This window comes from Protomyctophum bolini (assembly GCF_963924005.1).
Source record: "Protomyctophum bolini genome assembly, chromosome: 22".
Taxonomy (NCBI): Eukaryota; Metazoa; Chordata; class Actinopteri; order Myctophiformes; family Myctophidae; genus Protomyctophum; species Protomyctophum bolini.
The window spans coordinates 34,449,452-34,471,938 of record NC_137883.1 but is presented as its reverse complement, the minus strand read 5'-3'; the positions used below and the strand labels follow the sequence as shown (position 1 = coordinate 34,471,938).

General features: G+C 42.8%; 1 protein-coding gene across 1 annotated transcript in view; it reads right to left on the bottom strand.

The window, feature by feature from the left end:
* The window catches only part of fbxw8 (F-box and WD repeat domain containing 8), a 50,941-nt gene that overhangs the window by 19,886 nt on the left and 8,568 nt on the right, over positions 1 to 22,487 (bottom strand). The window contains exons 5-7 of the mRNA XM_080756128.1: positions 19,896 to 20,053; positions 15,643 to 15,839; positions 12,392 to 12,643 (exon numbers count right to left, since the gene is read on the bottom strand). Of these exons, the coding sequence (XP_080612254.1) occupies positions 12,392 to 12,643; positions 15,643 to 15,839; positions 19,896 to 20,053 (607 nt within the window). The remainder of the gene's footprint in view (positions 1 to 12,391; positions 12,644 to 15,642; positions 15,840 to 19,895; positions 20,054 to 22,487) is intronic.

Genomic DNA, 22,487 nt, shown 5'->3' with positions numbered 1-22,487 from the left:
GAGATCAGATTCTACAAAATGTCTTCTACATCCTGACAGTTTTCCATTCTGACCTGAGATCAGATTCTACAAAATGTTCTTCTACATCCTGACAGTTTTCCATTCTGACCTGAGATCAGATTCTACAAAATGTCTTCTACATCCTGACAGTTTTCATTCTGACCTGAGATCAGATTAAAAAAAATGTCTGTTTGAAAATGACAGTTTTCCGAAAAAGCTATGTTTCCATGTCAGTCGTTCTTCGATAAAAAAAAAAATAGCAGACCTACAAGCTCGTAGCGCGCCACTCGGTGGCGCGCTACGAGCTTGTAGATCTGCTATTTTTAAATAGCTAAAGCATAACGTAATGCTAACGCCCAAAAACGGGTTCCCGCCCAGAATGGATTAAGGCTGATTAGACGTCTTCAATATTTTAATTAGCCACGACAGGAGGCTCCACATGAACGGGCATCATTTTAGGCATGAGTGAGACTAGAGTAGATTAGATATCTTTATTGATCCTGAGGGGGAAATTCAGGTGCCAGAAAGTAGAAACAGCACAGCAGTGATGGTTAGGTAAAGTTACTTTAAAGGACCACAAGATATTTAGATTTTCATTATCGTGAGAACGATGGCTTCCATTTTCGCATTGCAACTTTTTTCAGGACTAGAAAGCCTGCAGTTTATATTAGCTTGTATTCCGAATCAATGTCGTCACTGGAAGACCGTTTATGAACTGCCCACAGCCCTCCTATGAGACACAGACCGAGTAGAAATAAATTGCACCATTTTATCATGATTATTAGTGAGGACCTATTATATGAAGATAGGTTGTGGTAAATCTTGGAAAAAAATGCTTACCACTAGCTTTCTTCACAGAAGTGTTCATAAAGGTGTCTACTATCACAGAAGTGTTCATAAAGGTGTCTACTATCACATATGTGTTCATAAAGGTGTCTACTATCACATATGTGTTCATAAAGGTGTCTACTATCACAGATGTGTTCATAAAGGTGTCTACTATCACAGAAGTGTTCATAAAGGTGTCTACTATCACAGATGTGTTCATAAAGGTGTCTACTATCACAGATGTGTTCATAAAGGTGTCTACTATCACATATGTGTTCATAAAGGTGTCTACTATCACAGATGAGTTCATAAAGGTGTCTACTATCACAGAAGTGTTCATAAAGGTGTCTACTATCACATATGTGTTCATAAAGGTGTCTACTATCACATATGTGTTCATAAAGGTGTCTACTATCACAGATGTGTTCATAAAGGTGTCTACTATCACAGATGTGTTCATAAAGGTGTCTACTATCACAGATGTGTTCATAAAGGTGTCTACTATCACAGAAGTGTTCATAAAGGTGTCTACTATCACAGAAGTATGTTCATAAAGGTGTCTACTATCACAGATGTGTTCATAAAGGTGTCTACTATCACAGATGTGTTCATAAAGGTGTCTACTATCACATATGTGTTCATAAAGGTGTCTACTATCACAGATGTGTTCATAAAGGTGTCTACTATCACAGATGTGTTCATAAAGGTGTCTACTATCACAGAAGTATGTTCATAAAGGTGTCTACTATCACAGATGTGTTCATAAAGGTGTCTACTATCACAGATGTGTTCATAAAGGTGTCTACTATCACAGAAGTGTTCATAAAGGTGTCTACTATCACAGATGTGTTCATAAAGGTGTCTACTATCACAGATGTGTTCATAAAGGTGTCTACTATCACAGATGTGTTCATAAAGGTGTCTACTATCACAGATGTGTTCATAAAGGTGTCTACTATCACATATGTGTTCATAAAGGTGTCTACTATCACAGAAGTGTTCATAAAGGTGTCTACTATCACAGATGTGTTCATAAAGGTGTCTACTATCACAGATGTGTTCATAAAGGTGTCTACTATCACAGATGTGTTCATAAAGGTGTCTACTATCACAGATGAGTTCATAAAGGTGTCTACTATCACAGATGTGTTCATAAAGGTGTCTACTATCACAGATGTGTTCATAAAGGTGTCTACTATCACAGATGTGTTCATAAAGGTGTCTACTATCACAGATGTGTTCATAAAGGTGTCTACTATCACAGATGTGTTCATAAAGGTGTCTACTATCACAGATGTGTTCATAAAGGTGTCTACTATCACAGATGTGTTCATAAAGGTGTCTACTATCACAGATGTGTTCATAAAGGTGTCTACTATCACAGAAGTGTTCATAAAGGTGTCTACTATCACAGATGTGTTCATAAAGGTGTCTACTATCACAGATGTGTTCATAAAGGTGTCTACTATCACAGATGTGTTCATAAAGGTGTCTACTATCACAGAAGTATGTTCATAAAGGTGTCTACTATCACAGATGTGTTCATAAAGGTGTCTACTATCACAGATGTGTTCATAAAGGTGTCTACTATCACAGATGTGTTCATAAAGGTGTCTACTATCACATATGTGTTCATAAAGGTGTCTACTATCACAGATGTGTTCATAAAGGTGTCTACTATTACATATGTGTTCATAAAGGTGTCTACTATCACAGATGTGTTCATAAAGGTGTCTACTATCACATATGTGTTCATAAAGGTGTCTACTATTACATATGTGTTCATAAAGGTGTCTACTATCACAGAAGTGTTCATAAAGGTGTCTACTATCACAGATGTGTTCATAAAGGTGTCTACTATCACATATGTGTTCATAAAGGTGTCTACTATCACAGAAGTGTTCATAAAGGTGTCTACTATCACAGATGTGTTCATAAAGGTGTCTACTATCACAGAAGTGTTCATAAAGGTGTCTACTATCACATATGTGTTCATAAAGGTGTCTACTATCACATATGTGTTCATAAAGGTGTCTACTATCACAGGGAAACGTTGTGACAGCTGCTGAAAGTTGGGGTACCATTATCGACCAATATAAGGCAAAATTTCCAAATTTCATTATGCTTTAAGTAGTATGTGACGTGTCAAAGTAGGGGGTTTTCATGATGCTGAATCCATTCCAAGCATTCGTTTTGCACGAAAATACTCCTGTGTGACTGAAACTAAATGAAAACTATTCAAGAGACTACGACTAAAACTAAAATAAAAAAACAACACTGCTGCCATCCCGCCTGGTGCAGAACAAGAGACAGACATGTCAACAAATAGAACGGACTAACTCAGACCAACAGGACAGATCGAGGGACAGAAAGGACAAAGGGACAGTCAGGTGTCATGTTGACTAACTCAGACCAACAGGACCGACCCAGGGACAGAAAGGACAAAGGGACAGTCAGGATCCATCAGGATGGACAGTGTGGCTTTTTGTCCTCTGGTGAAGACAGTTTTATTTATTTCATTATGTTCCCCATCTGTGTTTAATTCATGTGTAAGCCAAATACACGTGAATACATGTCAAATAACCTTGTTGTTGTACCCAGTGTGCCCCACCTCAGTAATACAACTGGAGATACTTATTACAACTGGAGATACTTATTACAACTGGAGATACTTATTACAACTGGAGATACTTATTACAACTGGAGATACTTATTACAACTGGAGATACTTATTACAACTGGAGATACTTATTACAACTGGAGATACTTATTACAACTGGAGATACTTATTACTACTGGAGATACTTATTACAACTGGAGATACTTATTACAACTGGAGATACTTATTACAACTGGAGATACTTATTACAACTGGAGATACTTATTACAACTGGAGATACTTATTACTACTGGAGATACTTATTACAACTGGAGATACTTATTACAACTGGAGATACTTATTACAACTTATTACAACTGGAGATACTTATTACAACTGGAGATACTTATTACAACTGGAGATACTTATTACTACTGGAGATACTTATTACAACTGGAGATACTTATTACAACTGGAGATACTTATTACAACTGGAGATACTTATTACAACTGGAGATACTTATTACAACTGGAGATACTTATTACAACTGGAGATACTTATTACAACTGGAGATACTTATTACAACTTATTACAACTGGAGATACTTATTACAACTGGAGATACTTATTACAACTGGAGATACTTATTACTACTGGAGATACTTATTACAACTGGAGATACTTATTACAACTGGAGATACTTATTACAACTGGAGATACTTATTACAACTGGAGATACTTATTACAACTGGAGATACTTATTACAACTGGAGATACTTATTACAACTTATTACAACTGGAGATACTTATTACAACTGGAGATACTTATTACAACTGGAGATACTTATTACTACTGGAGATACTTATTACAACTGGAGATACTTATTACAACTGGAGATACTTATTACAACTGGAGATACTTATTACTACTGGAGATACTTATTACAACTGGAGATACTTATTACAACTGGAGATACTTATTACAACTGGAGATACTTATTACAACTGGAGATACTTATTACTACTGGAGATACTTATTACAACTGGAGATACTTATTACAACTGGAGATACTTATTACAACTGGAGATACTTATTACAACTGGAGATACTTATTACAACTTATTACAACTGGAGATACTTATTACAACTGGAGATACTTATTACAACTGGAGATACTTATTACAACTGGAGATACTTATTACAACTGGAGATACTTATTACAACTGGAGATACTTATTACTATTGGAGATACTTATTACAACTGGAGATACTTATTACAACTGGAGATACTTATTACAACTGGAGATACTTATTACAACTGGAGATACTTATTACTACTGGAGATACTTATTACAACTGGAGATACTTATTACAACTGGAGATACTTATTACTACTGGAGATACTTATTACAACTGGAGATACTTATTACAACTGGAGATACTTATTACAACTGGAGATACTTATTACAACTGGAGATACTTATTACAACTGGAGATACTTATTACAATTGGAGATACTTATTACAACTGGAGATACTTATTACTATTGGAGATACTTATTACAACTGGAGATACTTATTACAACTGGAGATACTTATTACAACTGGAGATACTTATTACAACTGGAGATACTTATTACTACTGGAGATACTTATTACAACTGGAGATACTTATTACAACTGGAGATACTTATTACAACTGGAGATACTTATTACTATTGGAGATACTTATTACAACTGGAGATACTTATTACAACTGGAGATACTTATTACAACTGGAGATACTTATTACAACTGGAGATACTTATTACTACTGGAGATACTTATTACAACTGGAGATACTTATTACAACTGGAGATACTTATTACTACTGGAGATACTTATTACAACTGGAGATACTTATTACAACTGGAGATACTTATTACAACTGGAGATACTTATTACAACTGGAGATACTTATTACAACTGGAGATACTTATTACAACTGGAGATACTTATTACAACTGGAGATACTTATTACTATTGGAGATACTTATTACAACTGGAGATACTTATTACAACTGGAGATACTTATTACAACTGGAGATACTTATTACAACTGGAGATACTTATTACAACTGGAGATACTTATTACAACTGGAGATACTTATTACAACTGGAGATACTTATTACAACTGGAGATACTTATTACAACTGGAGATACTTATTACAACTGGAGATACTTATTACTATTGGAGATACTTATTACAACTTATTACAACTGGAGATACTTATTACAACTGGAGATACTTATTACTATTGGAGATACTTATTACTATTGGCCGGGCCGGGCCGGGCTTGGGTGTACACCGCGTTGATAAATAAGGGCCATACTGACTGTATGTTCATCTTCCTAAGTGCTATGCTCCCCTCCGGCCACTATGTGGCGCTTTAGTGCTGCTGCTATGGCAGTCCACTGCAGATTAATGCTGTGTGTGTGAGAGAGACAGCCATGCTGCGCTAACAAGGTATGATGTCATGTAAGGAGCGCTGCCAAAGACCCGCCCCTCACAGGAGGAACACAGTGAGACCCACAGGGTTCATTTGACTCACACAAAAAAAGGAGCCCAACCCATTATTTTTTTTAGTTTTAACTCTCCTAACGAGATTTTGCGGTGCAGGCTACAACAGCAGGCCAGGTCTTGCTTCAGTTCCCCCCCCCCCACCCCCAAAACAATCTTTTTTGGACGCAAATGAAGGTTCAAGTAGCCATTCGTGACATCGCCTTTCATCACAAAAAGCGCCTCTCTTCGATAAAAGCGTGCGACCTTGATCGGAGGAGTACTCATGACGACAGCATTGAATATAATGGAATATAGAAGCTGGCGTTCCTGACTGATTGCTTTGTCTTCTGGGTGTTTGTACTTTCCAGATAAAAAGGCACGAGTCCCAGTTTAATCCATTTAGGAAACGTTCGCTCTGAAAGAATATATTTTCAAAGATTTGTGCCACATTTTTTTACGATTTTTCAAAAATAGCAGACCTATACAAGCTCATAGCGCGGCACCGAGTGGCTAAAATATAACATAATGCTCAGTTAAAACGGTTCCCGTCTAGAATGGGTTAAGCACACGTGGTCCTTATAGAAACATTGCAAAAACAATTATTAGAAGCAAGCAGAAGCCGCTCTGGGAATTAAGATGAAAAGAACACTAAGTGCTGTAGTAAATAGGGGACAGGGCCCAGGAGGACTTGTACTATTTAACACATTCTGAACCGGAACCCATTTTGGTGTTAGCATCATGTTATGCTTTAGCTATTGAAAAATAGCAGATCTACAAGCTCGTAGCGCGCCACCGAGTGGCGCGCTACGAGCTTGTAGGTCTGCTATTTTTGAAAAATCGAAGAACGACTGACATTTTTAGAATCTGATCTCAGGTCAGAATGGGTTCATCAGACCAGTGTGTGTCCAGTGGAAACCTCGTATGAATCTGATCTCAGGTCAGAATGGGTTAACACATTCTGGGCGGGAACGCCTTTTGGTGTTTTAACTAAGCATTTTGTTATACTTCAGCTATTGAAAAATAGCAGATCTACAAGCTCATAGCGCGCCACTGAGTAGATGCTACAGTACAAGCTCGTAGATCTGCTATTTTAAAAGAATTGTGAAAATGTGACGGAAATCTTTGAATATATATTCTTTCAGAGCGAACGTTAACTCAAATCTTTGCTTCCGGGGGGGGGGGGGGGGGGGGGGGGTCCCTGGAACAACATATTTTCAGATGGGGGTCCCCGCGGGCAAATATAGATCATTCTGGGGGTCTGGGGTTGAGCACCACTCATATTAGAAACATAGGTTTTTCAGAAGACTTTTACATTTCGACGTCAGGCCTAAATGTGTTAAGCTACGTGTTAAACTCCAGACCTGCCGTATCCCCTACAGGTGTCCTATATTTATGGTCCAGGAGGCATTGAGACAGAGGAGAGTTACTCCACTGAGAGTTTATACAGTGAAGATAAAACCACATCAACCAGAGCGTGCCGCTTCTGGCGAAACAGCCGGTCTACAAGTTAAAGGGACACTTCACCCTTTTTGCAAAAAAATATATGTTAATGACGTTTAGAAGCTTTAGATTACTTTCCTAGGGGTATTTATGTGTGTAATATGTGGTTTTAGATATTTTAGATTGTAGCAGTGAGCCTGTTGTCTCTGATGTCATGGACACTGGTCTCACTACCTTCCTGGACTACAATTCCCATAATTCTTTGGTGCACTGCTCCTCCTTGTGGATAGGGGGGAGAGCTGTCTTACTGAGACAACATGTAGTCCAGGAAGGAAGTGAGCCCAGTGTCCATGACATCAGAGACAACAGGCTCACTGCTACAATCTAAAATATCTAAAACCACATATTACACACATAAAGACCCCCAGGAAAGTGTTCTAAAGCTCCTAAACGTCATTAACATATATCTTTTTGCAAAAAGGGTGAAGTGTCCCTTTAAGAGACTTGGTGAAGAGGGGGACAAAAATAGAAGGTATACTACAGACGTATAGAGTATAGACCCTTGGATGAATAAATCTAAACTTGTGATTTTACCGTTTATAAGCATGTCTGATATTAGGGCTGCAACCATCGATTGTTTTCTCAGCGATTACTCATTACTCAATTACTCAATCACTTGATAGAATAATCGTGGTTAATAATTAGTGGGAGTTATTTTTTTCATACGATGTTCTTCTTTATAATGAATTAAATTGATTAAGCCCCATTTTATATTTTGTACAACGGTGTGAATAGCAATCTACAAGGGGCACCTTACTGTATATTGCAGCACTATTGTACTTCACAGACTTCTATATTTCTATGTTGTATAAATCGATCAAATCGATTAACTGTTGCACTGATATTAGTTGATATTATTGCCCCTTTGCCGGCGTTCAATGCTGACTGGCCTATAATAACTTCTACCTTCCAAAATGGTGAGATTTGGCTTCCCCGACATGTCAAGTCCCTGGCAAACCCAAGAGGCCTTGATACGCTTCCATCAATTCCATTAGCACAGATATACAACAACAACAACAACAACAACAACGTAGGCTAAATTGTAGTATACAAAGTTGGCAAGATAATGCCGGACCCAAATATCTGAATGTTGAGTGCCATAATATTCAAATAATGTTTTCCTATATGCAACAAAACCTTTCCATCTGTCTGTGTTGTTTTCGTCGACTAAAACTAAGACGAAAAATGTTCGTAGACTACCTTTTTTTCACTGACAAAAACGAAATGGAAACTACATGAGAACTAAGCTATGATGACTAAAACTAAGACTGAATATACTGACGAGTCCGGGACTGGAGCTCTGAGGAACAGCAAACGGATACGGATCCCTGTGCCCCCTCCTAGGGCATTCACTTCTAGTCATTTTTACTAGTTGACTAGTTGCCTAGTTTACTAGCCGACTAGTGGTTTAACTTTATTATGTAAAAAATAAATGTAAATAAATATTTGTACATTTAAAAACGGTGTACATTGGTGACTATAACTATAATCTACCTGATCTTGAGGCCTACAAAATCGGGGAAATAAACTAGTCAACTACTGTAGTACCAACAAGGTCCACTAGTGGATTTACTAGTCGACTAGTTGAATAGTCGACTAGTTCCTCTCCTTTCACCTCTTCCTCGCTGTGCACTTGGGGGGGGGGGGGGGGGTCACTTTTTACACTGGAGTCATAACAACACGTACAAAAGCATTATTCAACCTGTTCTGTTGTACTGTTCTGCATGTTTCTACACCATACTGTCACCTAACAGGAACATGTTTCTACACCATACTGTCCATGTCTAACAGGAACATGTTTCTACTGTCCATGCCTAACAGAAACATGTTTCTACACCATACTGTCCATGTCTAACAGGAACATGTTTCTACACCATACTGTCCATGCCTAACAGGAACATGTTTCTACACCATACTGTCCATGCCTAACAGAAACATGTTTCTACACCATACTGTCCATGCCTAACAGAAACATGTTTCTACACCATACTGTCCATGCCTAACAGGAACATGTTTCTACACCATACTGTCCATGTCTAACAGAAACATGTTTCTACACCATACTGTCCATGCCTAACAGGAACATGTTTCTACACCATACTGTCCATGCCTAACAGAAACATGTTTCTACACCATACTGTCACCTAACAGGAACATGTTTCTACACCATACTGTCCATGTCTAACAGAAACATGTTTCTACACCATACTGTCCATGCCTAACAGGAACATGTTTCTACACCATACTGTCCATGTCTAACAGAAACATGTTTCTACACCATACTGTCCATGCCTAACAGGAACATGTTTCTACACCATACTGTCCATGTCTAACAGAAACATGTTTCTACACCATACTGTCCATGTCTAACAGAAACATGTTTCTACACCATACTGTCCATGCCTAACAGAAACATGTTTCTACACCATACTGTCCATGCCTAACAGGAACATGTTTCTACACCATACTGTCCATGTCTAACAGGAACATGTTTCTACACCATACTGTCCATGCCTAACAGAAACATGTTTCTACACCATACTGTCCATGCCTAACAGGAACATGTTTCTACACCATACTGTCCATGCCTAACAGGAACATGTTTCTACACCATACTGTCCATGCCTAACAGGAACATGTTTCTAATCTACACCATACTGTCCATGCCTAACAGGAACATGTTTCTACACCATACTGTCCATGCCTAACAGGAACATGTTTCTACACCATACTGTCCATGCCTAACAGGAACATGTTTCTACACCATACTGTCCATGTCTAACAGAAACATGTTTCTACACCATACTGTCACCTAACAGGAACATGTTTCTACACCATACTGTCCATGCCTAACAGGAACATGTTTCTACACCATACTGTCCATGCCTAACAGGAACATGTTTCTACACCATACTGTCCATGCCTAACAGGAACATGTTTCTACACCATACTGTCACCTAACAGGAACATGTTTCTACACCATACTGTCCATGCCTAACAGGAACATGTTTCTACACCATACTGTCACCTAACAGGAACATGTTTCTACACCATACTGTCACCTAACAGGAACATGTTTCTACACCATACTGTCCATGCCTAACAGGAACATGTTTCTACACCATACTGTCCATGCCTAACAGGAACATGTTTCTACACCATACTGTCCATGCCTAACAGGAACATGTTTCTACACCATACTGTCACCTAACAGGAACATGTTTCTACACCATACTGTCACCTAACAGGAACATGTTTCTACACCATACTGTCCATGCCTAACAGGAACATGTTTCTACACCATACTGTCACCTAACAGAAACATGTTTCTACACCATACTGTCCATGCCTAACAGGAACATGTTTCTACACCATACTGTCCATGCCTAACAGGAACATGTTTCTACACCATACTGTCCATGCCTAACAGGAACATGTTTCTACACCATACTGTCCATGCCTAACAGGAACATGTTTCTACACCATACTGTCCATGTCTAACAGAAACATGTTTCTACACCATACTGTCCATGTCTAAGAGGAACATGTTTCTAAACCATACTGTCCATGCCTAACAGGAACATGTTTCTACACCATACTGTCCATGTCTAACAGAAACATGTTTCTAAACCATACTGTCCATGCCTAACAGAAACATGTTTCTACACCATACTGTCCATGTCTAACAGGAACATGTTTCTACACCATACTGTCACCTAACAGGAACATGTTTCTACACCATACTGTCACCTAACAGGAACATGTTTCTACACCATACTGTCACCTAACAGGAACATGTTTCTACACCATACTGTCACCTAACAGGAACATGTTTCTACACCATACTGTCCATGCCTAACAGGAACATGTTTCTACACCATACTGTCCATGCCTAACAGGAACATGTTTCTACACCATACTGTCACCTAACAGGAACATGTTTCTACACCATACTGTCACCTAACAGGAACATGTTTCTACACCATACTGTCCATGCCTAACAGGAACATGTTTCTACACCATACTGTCCATGCCTAACAGGAACATGTTTCTACACCATACTGTCACCTAACAGGAACATGTTTCTACACCATACTGTCCATGCCTAACAGGAACATGTTTCTACACCATACTGTCCATGCCTAACAGAAACATGTTTCTACACCATACTGTCCATGCCTAACAGAAACATGTTTCTACACCATACTGTCCATGCCTAACAGGAACATGTTTCTACACCATACTGTCCATGCCTAACAGAAACATGTTTCTACACCATACTGTCCATGCCTAACAGAAACATGTTTCTACACCATACTGTCCATACCTAACAGAAACATGTTTCTACACCATACTGTCACCTAACAGGAACATGTTTCTACACCATACTGTCACCTAACAGGAACATGTTTCTACACCATACTGTCACCTAACAGGAACATGTTTCTACACCATACTGTCCATGTCTAACAGGAACATGTTTCTACACCATACTGTCCATGCCTAACAGGAACAAACTTTTCAGTATCACCCGTATTGCTTCCAAAATCATCGGACTTCCTACAACCAAACTTTCTGATCAATAAACGATAAGGCCATCACACGACTAGCACTCTCGATATCAAATGACACTGACCATCCTCTGTATCGTTTCTTTAACCTCATGCCATCTGGACAAAGATACAGAACCTTGCCATTGGAAAAAGGTCAGTTTTAGTAGGAGTTTTGTCCCCTCAGCCATCGCGGCATTAAACAAACTGCCCTGCCGATAGGATGGTTCTGTACACAGTGGGGACCTCATGTTTTGTTTTTGTTTTTGTATCGTCTTGGTGTTAATGTGCTCTGTGTTGTTTTTGATGTGGGTGTTGAACAGACTGTGAAGACAAATATCCTTCGGAACAATAAAGATTATTATTATTACCTTGTTTCCTCCATCGTGCATGGCCCAGCCGCCGCTCTTCAAGCCCAGCGCGGCGCGGGAGCCGGACGCGTCCAGACATGTGACCGGGTGGCCGTACACCGAGTGCAGCGTCCGCGGCGGCGGCTCGCCGCCGTCGTCCTCGTCCTCGTCCCCCGCTGCTGCCGGCCGCAGCAGGTAGACGCTGTCTCCGGCGGCCACGACCGCCAGCGGGCTCTGCTGTCCCCTGCCCGGCACCAGCACGCTGCTCTCCACCTGCCCACAAGGGGGGCGCACACACACATTTAGATTTCTTTATTTGAGTCCACATTTATAAAATACATTATCAAGGGCACGAATATTTTCAGTTGCTTCCGATATACTACGCACTCGAAACATCACGTGTCTCAGTGCTCATAGTCCAAACAAGCCCTAAATGTACAGAATATACAGTAGGCAACACATGAACTTATTCACAGCCACCATTGGTCCCTTCAGTCTGTCATAATATTATACCAACACCGAAAGTAAATCATGGGTACAAAAAGCACCTTCTCCTCCAAATAGACCGACGGCCTCTAATGGAGGAGATTGAACAGTATGTTGCGAGGCTGCTTTGCCTTACACTTGGACAACCCTATAATCCTCAAGCCTCGTCCACTACCTTTTTTCACTGACGAAAACTACATAAAAACTAAATAAATATATTGACAATTTTGTCAACAAATATAAACTAGACTACCGGTACATTTTAGGAAGGGACTATAGTGGACAGGAGATCCAGTATAAGTCATTTTACACTTGGTTGCACGCTGAAAATAGCAGATCTACAACCTCGGCTATTACTCAGCAAGTGTAAAATCAGCCATTACGAGGACTAAATCAACTGTAGATTTAGTCGCCTAAAATCTTATGATATTTAGTCTACTAAAACTAGACTAACACTAACGGCCAAGCTACACCAGGCTTTTCTCGTGCGTTTACTCTAAACGTGCGGACCGTGCGTGCGTAAGCCATATGCCCTGGCTACATCGATCTGTCAGACGCGCGGCATGCAGGTTTGTGCGGGACCTTCCGGGAGGATAGATACGCGCGCATGGGGGCATTATACGCACGTAATTTTTTTTAGAACCGATCCTATTTTTAGAGCACGCGTAGGATGGCCCGCGGTATCCGTGCGTCTGGTGTAGCTCATGGTATCATTGACATATATTGGTCCTGTCCAAACGCACTGTACGCGTGCAGTAAACGCATACGCACGCGTGCAGTAAACGCATACGCACGCGCGCAAAATTGCCTGGTGTAGCTTGGCCAGTTGGCCGTATGACTTTTGGGAAAAGGGGACATGGGGAGTAACAAAACAAAACAGACAAACAAAATATCAGTTGTATTTTTGCCCTGACCCGGTTCCTTTAGGGGAAGGGACCCTGTTCCTTTTGGGGAAGGGACCCTGTTCCTTTTGGGGAAGGGACCCTGTTCCTTTTGGGGAAGGGACCCTGTTCCTTTAGGGGAAGGGACCCTGTTCCTTTAGGGGAAGGGACCCTCTTCCTTTTGGGGAAGGGACCCGGTTCCTTTTGGGGAAGGGACCCTGTTCCTTTTGGGGAAGGGACCCTGTTCCTTTTGGGGAAGGGACCCTGTTCCTTTTGGGGAAGGGACCCTGTTCCTTTTGGGGAAGGGACCCTGTTCCTTTTGGGGAAGGGACCCTGTTCCTTTTGGGGAAGGGACCCTGTTCCTTTTGGGGAAGGGACCCTGTTCCTTTTGGGGAAGGGACCCTGTTCCTTTTGGGGAAGGGACCCTGTTCCTTTTGGGGAAGGGACCCTGTTCCTTTTGGGGAAGGGACCCTGTTCCTTTTGGGGAAGGGACCCTGTTCCTTTTGGGGAAGGGACCCTGTTCCTTTTGGGGAAGGGACCCTGTTCCTTTTGGGGAAGGGACCCTGTTCCTTTTGGGGAAGGAGGGACAGGAGACAAAGACATAACATGAAACAAAAACACAGGAAAAAGTACAAAAAACCCAACCAATAAAAACGAGATTATTTTAGTCTTCTTTTTTAACCTATTCTAATCTAAAAAGGTCAGTATGGATATAAAAAATGTAGGTCATGTTATCAGACAACCATCTTTTTAATGTGCATTTAAGGTTTTCGAAGGAACTGATCAGCTCAAGGCTGGAAGGAGAGTCATTCCACTGAACTGCTGCAGAATATAGGAAAGATGATTTCCCCATATTGCTGTAAAGGTTTTAGGGGTAGGGCTGACCTCTGGTGTAGTGCCTGTGGGTATCACTAACCTTTGAAAAGTAGTCACTGAAATATTTGGGTTGCTACATTATTTCTAATCCTGTGAACAAGGCACATTTTAAACTGGGATACTCTCTCCTCCACTTTAAGCCACCCCAGACTGGTGAAGTGGGCAGGGAGAAGATGAGTTCTAGGACGCAACTTAAGGAGTCTTGTGTGGTCATGTCCACTTGTGTCTGTTGTTTCTTTTAGCTTTATTTATGTACACCACATGCTGTAGTAACGTTTCAATTACCCCTCGGGGACGTAGATCTCATCTCATCTCATCATACATTTTCTCCCTGCACGGCACTATTAAACACCATCATTAAGCCTTAAGCGCAGGGAGATAGATATACAATAACAACCCCCCATGGGGAACATAAATAACAGAGCTGGGGTGGCGGTGGGAGCAAACAGTGCATAACACCAGGAACCATAATGCAGAAGGAAGGCAGTAAGAATGCATGCAGTCTAGAGAGCCAAATTCCAATACCCCCAAATCTGGCCGAATCATGGCCAAAATGTATATAGGGCTGTTAAGTGGTTAATGTACAGTATGTTCTGTAATAATAATCAAAGTAACTAACGTTTACAAATATATATAGTGGAGTAAAAGTGGAATATTGGGATCTGAGGTGTAGTGGAAGAGCAGACTGGTGCCGTGCATGGGTTTCCTCTGCTGTCTGTGTATGAACGTAATATTCATATTCATATTCTCCAGTCTGTGTATGAGCGTAAATGTGCCCAACGAGTGAATGTAAGGCACGTTGATTTTGAATTAATGGCACTATAAACGCACCGAATGGCAATGAACCATGATTTACACAAGTCTCTTTGAACCTGGCATCAAGAGACATACAATGCATATTAGCGACTAGACTGAGTACTGACACTGGAACCACAGGCTACACTCACAGCCTTGGGTAAACGGGCCTGGAACCACAGGCTACACTCACAGCCTTGGGTAAACGGGCCTGGAACTACAGACTACACTTACAGGCTTGGGTAAACGGGCCCGGCAGAGGGTCCTCCAGTACCCACGGTCGTCGGGGCAGTCCAAGCGAACATCTGGCCCGTGGGCAGAGAGCAGAGAGGGAGCGTCTGGGCTGAGGGCCAGAGCCTGGATCCTGCCCGGGCTCTGGAAGTGGTGGATGGGCTGCCCCCCGGTCTCCACGCTCCACAGGTCCACACAGCCTGCATACAATACAATACACCCACACAGCAACAAGAAATCAGACACGTCTGGTCTGATCTGAGCGGTGCAGAGAGTGAGAATGTGTGTGTGTGTGTGTGTGTGTGTGTGTGTGTGTGTGTGTGTGTGTGTTTGTAGGGGCCTAGGGGGGTTGTTGTCACTTCACTATGGAGTGGACAGCGGAGATTATTAACACACATTTTAGCAGACTAAATCACCTGTAGATTTAGTCGACTAAAATCTTATGATATTTAGTCGACTAAAACTAGACCAACAACTAAAACGTTCCATCCAGGTGACTAAAATAAAATGTGACTGAATGAAGTTTCATTCCAAAGACTACGACTAAAACTAAAATAGAAATGTGTGCTTCCAAAAACCAGCACTGCACCCCCACTCACCCACCCACTCACTCACTCACTCACCCACCCACTCACTCACTCACTCACCCACTCACTGCACCACTCACTGCACCACTCACTGCACCACTCACTGCACCCCCACTCACCCACCCACTCACTCACTCACTCACCCACTCACTGCACCACTCACTGCACCACTCACTGCACCCCCACTCACCCACCCACTCACTCACTCACTCACCCACTCACTGCACCACTCACTGCACCACTCACTGCACCCCCACTCACTCACTCACTCACCCACCCACTCACCCACCCACTCACTCACCCACTCACTGCACCACTCACTGCACCACTCACTGCACCCCCACTCACTCACTCACTCACTCACTCACTCACTGCACCACTCACTGCACCACTCACTGCACCCCCACTCACCCACTCACTCACCCACTCACTCACCCACTCACTCACCCACTCACTCACTCACTCACTGCACCACTCACTGCACCACTCACTGCACCACCCACTCACTCACTCACTCACTGCACCACTCACTGCACCACTCACTGCACCCCCACTCACTCACTCACTCACTCACTCACTCACTGCACCACTCACTGCACCACTCACTGCACCCCCACTCACCCACTCACTCACCCACTCACTCACTCACTCACTGCACCACTCACTGCACCACCCACTCACCCACTCACCCACTCACTCACCCACTCACTCACTCACTCACTGCACCACCCACTCACTCACTCACTCACTCACTGCACCACTCACTCACTGCACCCCCACTCACTCACTGCACCACTCACTCACTCACTCACTCACTCACTCACTCACTCACTGCACCACTCACTGCACCACTCACTCACTCACTCACTCACTCACTCACTCACTCACTCACCCACTCACTCACTGCACCCCCACTCACTCACTCACTCACTCACTCACTCACTCACTGCACCCCCACTCACTCACTCACTCACTCACTCACTCACTCACTCACTCACTCACTGCACCCCCACTCACTCACTCACTCACTCACTCACTCACTCACTGCACCCCCACTCACTCACTCACTCACTGCACCCCCACTCACTCACTCACTCACTCACTCACTCACTGCACCACTCACTCACCCACTCACTCACTCACTGCACCACTCACTGCACCCCCACTCACCCACTCACTCACCCACTCACTCACTCACTCACTCACTGCACCACTCACTGCACCACTCACTGCACCCCCACTCACTCACTCACTCACTGCACCACTCACTCACTCACTCACTCACTCACTCACTCACTCACTGCACCCCCACTCACTCACTCACTCACTCACTGCACCCCCACTCACTCACTCACTCACTCACTGCACCCCCACTCACTCACTCACTCACTCACTCACTGCACCACTCACTGCACCACTCACTCACTCACTCACTGCACAACTCACTCACTCACTCACTCACTCACTCACTGCACCCCCACTCACTCACTCACTCACTCACTCACTCACTCACTGCACCCCCACTCACTCACTCACTCACTCACTCACTGCACCCCCACTCACTCACTCACTCACTGCACCACTCACTGCACCACTCACTCACTCACTCACTCACTGCACCACTCACTGCACCACTCACTCACTCACTCACTCACTCACTCACTGCACCACTCACTCACTCACTCACTCACCCACCCACTCACTCACTGCACCACTCACTGCACCACTCACTGCACCACTCACTCACTCACTCACTCACCCACCCACTCACTCACTGCACCACTCACTGCACCACTCACTCACTCACTCACTCACCCACCCACTCACTCACTGCACCACTCACTGCACCACTCACTCACTCACTCACTCACTGCACCACTCACTCACCACTCACTGCACCACTCACTCACTCACTCACTCACTCACTCACTCACTCACTCACTCACTCACCCACCCACCCACTCACTCACTCACTCACTCACTCACTCACTCACTGCACCACTCACTCACTCACTCACTCACTCACTCACTTCAATTCAATGGGCTTTATTGGCATGAGAAAACATACGTTTACATTGCCAAAGCAGAAAGAACTAGAACTAGTGCGCAAGCAGAGCGCGCAAGTACTTTCGACCGCTGGAAACTATCACATCTCAGTATCTCTGTGAAGGAACGTTTGAAATGTATAATCATTACGTGTAACTATTTGCTACCTAACTACTTTTTTACAGAAAAATGAATCATTGATATGTGATGAAAAAAAAGGTATATAAACTGAATTAAAATATATTATACAGTATAATTATTTTATTACTTATTGTAAATTGTCAATTGTTTTAAATGTATTTCATTTTGTACTATAGTGATATTAATACTAAATCATGATCAGAGTAATATGTGTCTCTAACTTCAATTTCTGTAATAATACTTTCAAATTTGTTGAAATATACAACAAATAAACCTCCTGGTTACTTGGTTCCAAAAAGTGAAGACAAGTTTTCTTCAACGGTAAATCTGTGCCTGGTTTGCTGGGACTAGTTACAACATTACGTCATCCTTGAGAGAGTACATGGTGTGTATATGACGTAATGGTTTGTGCCTGGTTTGCTGGGACCAGTTACAACATTACGTCATCGTTGTGAACTGGGACCAGAGTACATGGTGTGTATATGACATAATGTTGTAACTTGTAACTTGTAACTAGTCCCAGCAAACCAGGCACAGACTGTATGTAGTTGTTCTAGTTACAACTACATACAGAGTATGTAGTTGTAATTTGATTAGCAGTATACTGTGGTTACTTGGTTCCAAAAAGTGAAGACAAGTTTTCTTCAACGGTAAATCTGTGCCTGGTTTGCTGGGACTAGTTACAACATTACGTCATCCTTGAGAGAGTACATGGTGTGTATATGACGTAATGTTGTAACTTGTAACTTGTAACTTGTAACATTACGTCATATACACACCATGTACTCTCTCAAGGATGACGTAATGTTGTAACTAGTCCCAGCAAACCAGGCACAGATTTACAGTTGAAGAAAACTTGGCTTCACTTCGAAGAGACCAAGCGAAACGATTACTTGCGCGCTCTGCTTGCGCAAGTAACTAGAACTGCACTCTGCCGAGTGCATACTTGCTTGTTGCACACTAGTAGGCCATAAATGGCCAACTAGTGCGCAAGCAGAGCGCGCAAGTACTTTCGACCGCTGTAAACTGTCACATCTCAGTATCTCTGTGAAGGAACGTTTGAAATATACACACCACTCTAGTATACATACGTGTACATGTACATATACTATAAGTATGTAGTTGTAATTTGATTAGCAGTATACTGTGGTTACTTGGTGCCAAAAAGTGACAGCCGTCAACCGTTTTTATGTGTATACAAATCTGTGCCTGGTTTGCTGGGACCAGATTACACATTACGTCATCGTTGAGAGCTGGGACCAGAGTACATGGTGTGTATACTGTATGTAATGACTAGCTCTCAGTGATGACGTAAGAGAAATGGTCATCTGTGTAATCTGGTCCCAGCAAACCAGGCACAGATTTGCATACACATAAAAACGGTTGAAAAAGACGGCTGTCACTTTGAAGAGACCGAGCGAAATTATTACTTGCGCGCTCTGCTTGCGCAAGTAACAATACAACACTTGTACAATCACTCACCGTCTTCATACGCGGCCGCCGCCACGCTGCCGTTGACCTGTACGAGGCTGACGTGAGGCCGCGGCTCGCTGCTCCCCGACAGGCTGTTGGTCTTCAGGTAGGACGTTCCCGAGTCCCAGTGGAGGGTGTCCCACAGCCGCACGTCGCCCGAGGTGTATCTGAAAAAAACGTGCAGCACATTATTTTATTTCATACAATAACAAACACTTACACACGCTTCAATGTAGCCGTTATAAGAACCCTAATCTGTGAATAATATACCCCCTGTCGGCAGGAACAGGGACCACCAAGAGGCAGCGGTGTGCCGAACGGTTTGCGGAGCGGTCTTGATATCGGAAGGTCGCTATAGTTCGTATCCCCGGACCGGCACGTTAAAATTACCACCGTTGAAGTGCCCTTTGAGCAAGGCATTGAACCCCTACCATGAAATGTTCTATGAGCAGGGCCTGGCTGTAAACAAGTTCTTGAGCTTAGTCCAGTTACCCTGGGTAAACATAGTAACTTTCCTTTCCTTTAGTCCAGTTACCCTGGGTAAACATAGTACCTTTCCTTTCCTTAGTCCAGTTACCCTGGGTAAACATGGTACCTTTCCTTTCCTTTAGTCCAGTTACCCTGGGTAAACATAGTACCTTTCCTTTCCTTAGTCCAGTTACCCTGGGTAAACATGGTACCTTTCCTTTCCTTTAGTCCAGTTACCCTGGGTAAACATAGTACCTTTCCTTTCCTTTAGTCCAGTTACCCTGGGTAAACATGGTACCTTTCCTTTCCTTTAGTCCAGTTACCCTGGGTAAACATAGTACCTTTCCTTTCCTTAGTCCAGTTACCCTGGGTAAACATAGTACCTTTCCTTTCCTTAGTCCAGTTACCCTGGGTAAACATAGTACCTTTCCTTTCCTTAGTCCAGTTACCCTGGGTAAACATAGTACCTTTCCTTTCCTTAGTCCAGTTACCCTGGGTAAACATAGTACCTTTCCTTTCCTTTAGTCCAGTTACCCTGGGTAAACATGGTACCTTTCCTTTCCTTTAGTCCAGTTACCCTGGGTAAACATGGTACCTTTCCTTTCCTTTAGTCCAGTTACCCTGGGTAAACATGGTACCTTTCCTTTCCTTTAGTCCAGTTACCCTGGGTAAACATGGTACCTTTCCTTTCCTTTAGTCCAGTTACCCTGGGTAAACATGGTACTTTTCCTTTCCTTAGTCCAGTTACCCTGGGTAAACATAGTACCTTTCCTTTCCTTAGTCCAGTTACCCTGGGTAAACATAGTACCTTTCCTTTCCTTAGTCCAGTTACCCTGGGTAAACATAGTACCTTTCCTTTCCTCTCTGCCTGTTCTCCCAGACCAGATTCGCCTAGAGAAATGGCAAGAAAGTACCAAAATATCATTTGACTATTGTTGCTTCTACAGTACTTCATTTTCCTATATATTCAGTTATTAGTGTAGATTTTCGTCTTAGACAAACATTAAATTCCCATTGACAATGAATGGAGAATTTACGTCATATGTGTCTGAGCAAATCGACATGTTACATCATGATGATGTACGATGATAAGAGCGCCCCTCACTTCACACGGGTGTGATTTAAATTAGATGTCGGCACTCGACTCGTACGAGACGAGTCGATGAACACTGTCCTCGACTCTTTCCTCTTGAGGGCTACGCACTCCCCCACTTTCACCAAGGCACTAACGAGGCCCTCACAATGTCAAAAGTGAGTCTGCGCCTTTCCGCGTCCCCTCCTTCTCCTTCACCCCCAGCCAAGCCTTTCCGCGTCCCCTCCTTCTCCTTCACCCCAGCCAAAGTGCTCCCAGTGGGGGACACGAGAGAGACTGACGCTGCCAGCGTTGACACTTCCACGCATCCGTCTCACAGCATGAGCGTGTGTGTGTGTGTGTGTGTGTGTGTGTGTGTGTGTGTGTGTGTGTGTGTGTGTGTGTGTGTGTGTGTGTCATGTCAAGACGTTAACAATAGGAACAGACATTGTTAATTGGTGTATCGTTGAAAAGGATGCCGACACTGAAGCCAAGACGTCTGCTCTGCTGTGTGCGACAGATCTCTGATCAGATCTATGAAGTGGAATGCAAGGCGCAGGGGTGGCGCGGTGGTAACAGTGACAGATCTCTGATCAGATCTATGAAGTGGAATGCAAGGCGCTGGCCGGGGTGGCGCGGTGGTAACAGTGTCAGCCCACCACCGTTGGAACACTTGGCCCGTGGTCGCGGGAGGGAGGGAAGCCGGGCGGGGAGGGGTGATACGAGTAAGACGTGCGAACGCGGGAAGCGAACTCAGATCGTAAATTGCAACAACAATTAGAATAAATTACGTACTTTTATTACGTAAAAAAAAAGGTTTTCTTTGTTAATTTTTGTTTTCCCTGTTTAGTTTTTTTTTTTTTTTTTTTTTTGTCCCTGGAACAACATATTTTCAGATGGGGGTCGGCAGCCAAATACAGATAATTCTCTCTCTCTCTCTCTCTCTCTCTCAGATCACGTTCTGAGGAGTCTATTGCTTCCTCCTTCACTATCCATCATTGTCTCGTCCTGTTTGCCACGAGCTTAACCCATTCTGACCGGGCACCCATTTTGGTGTCAGC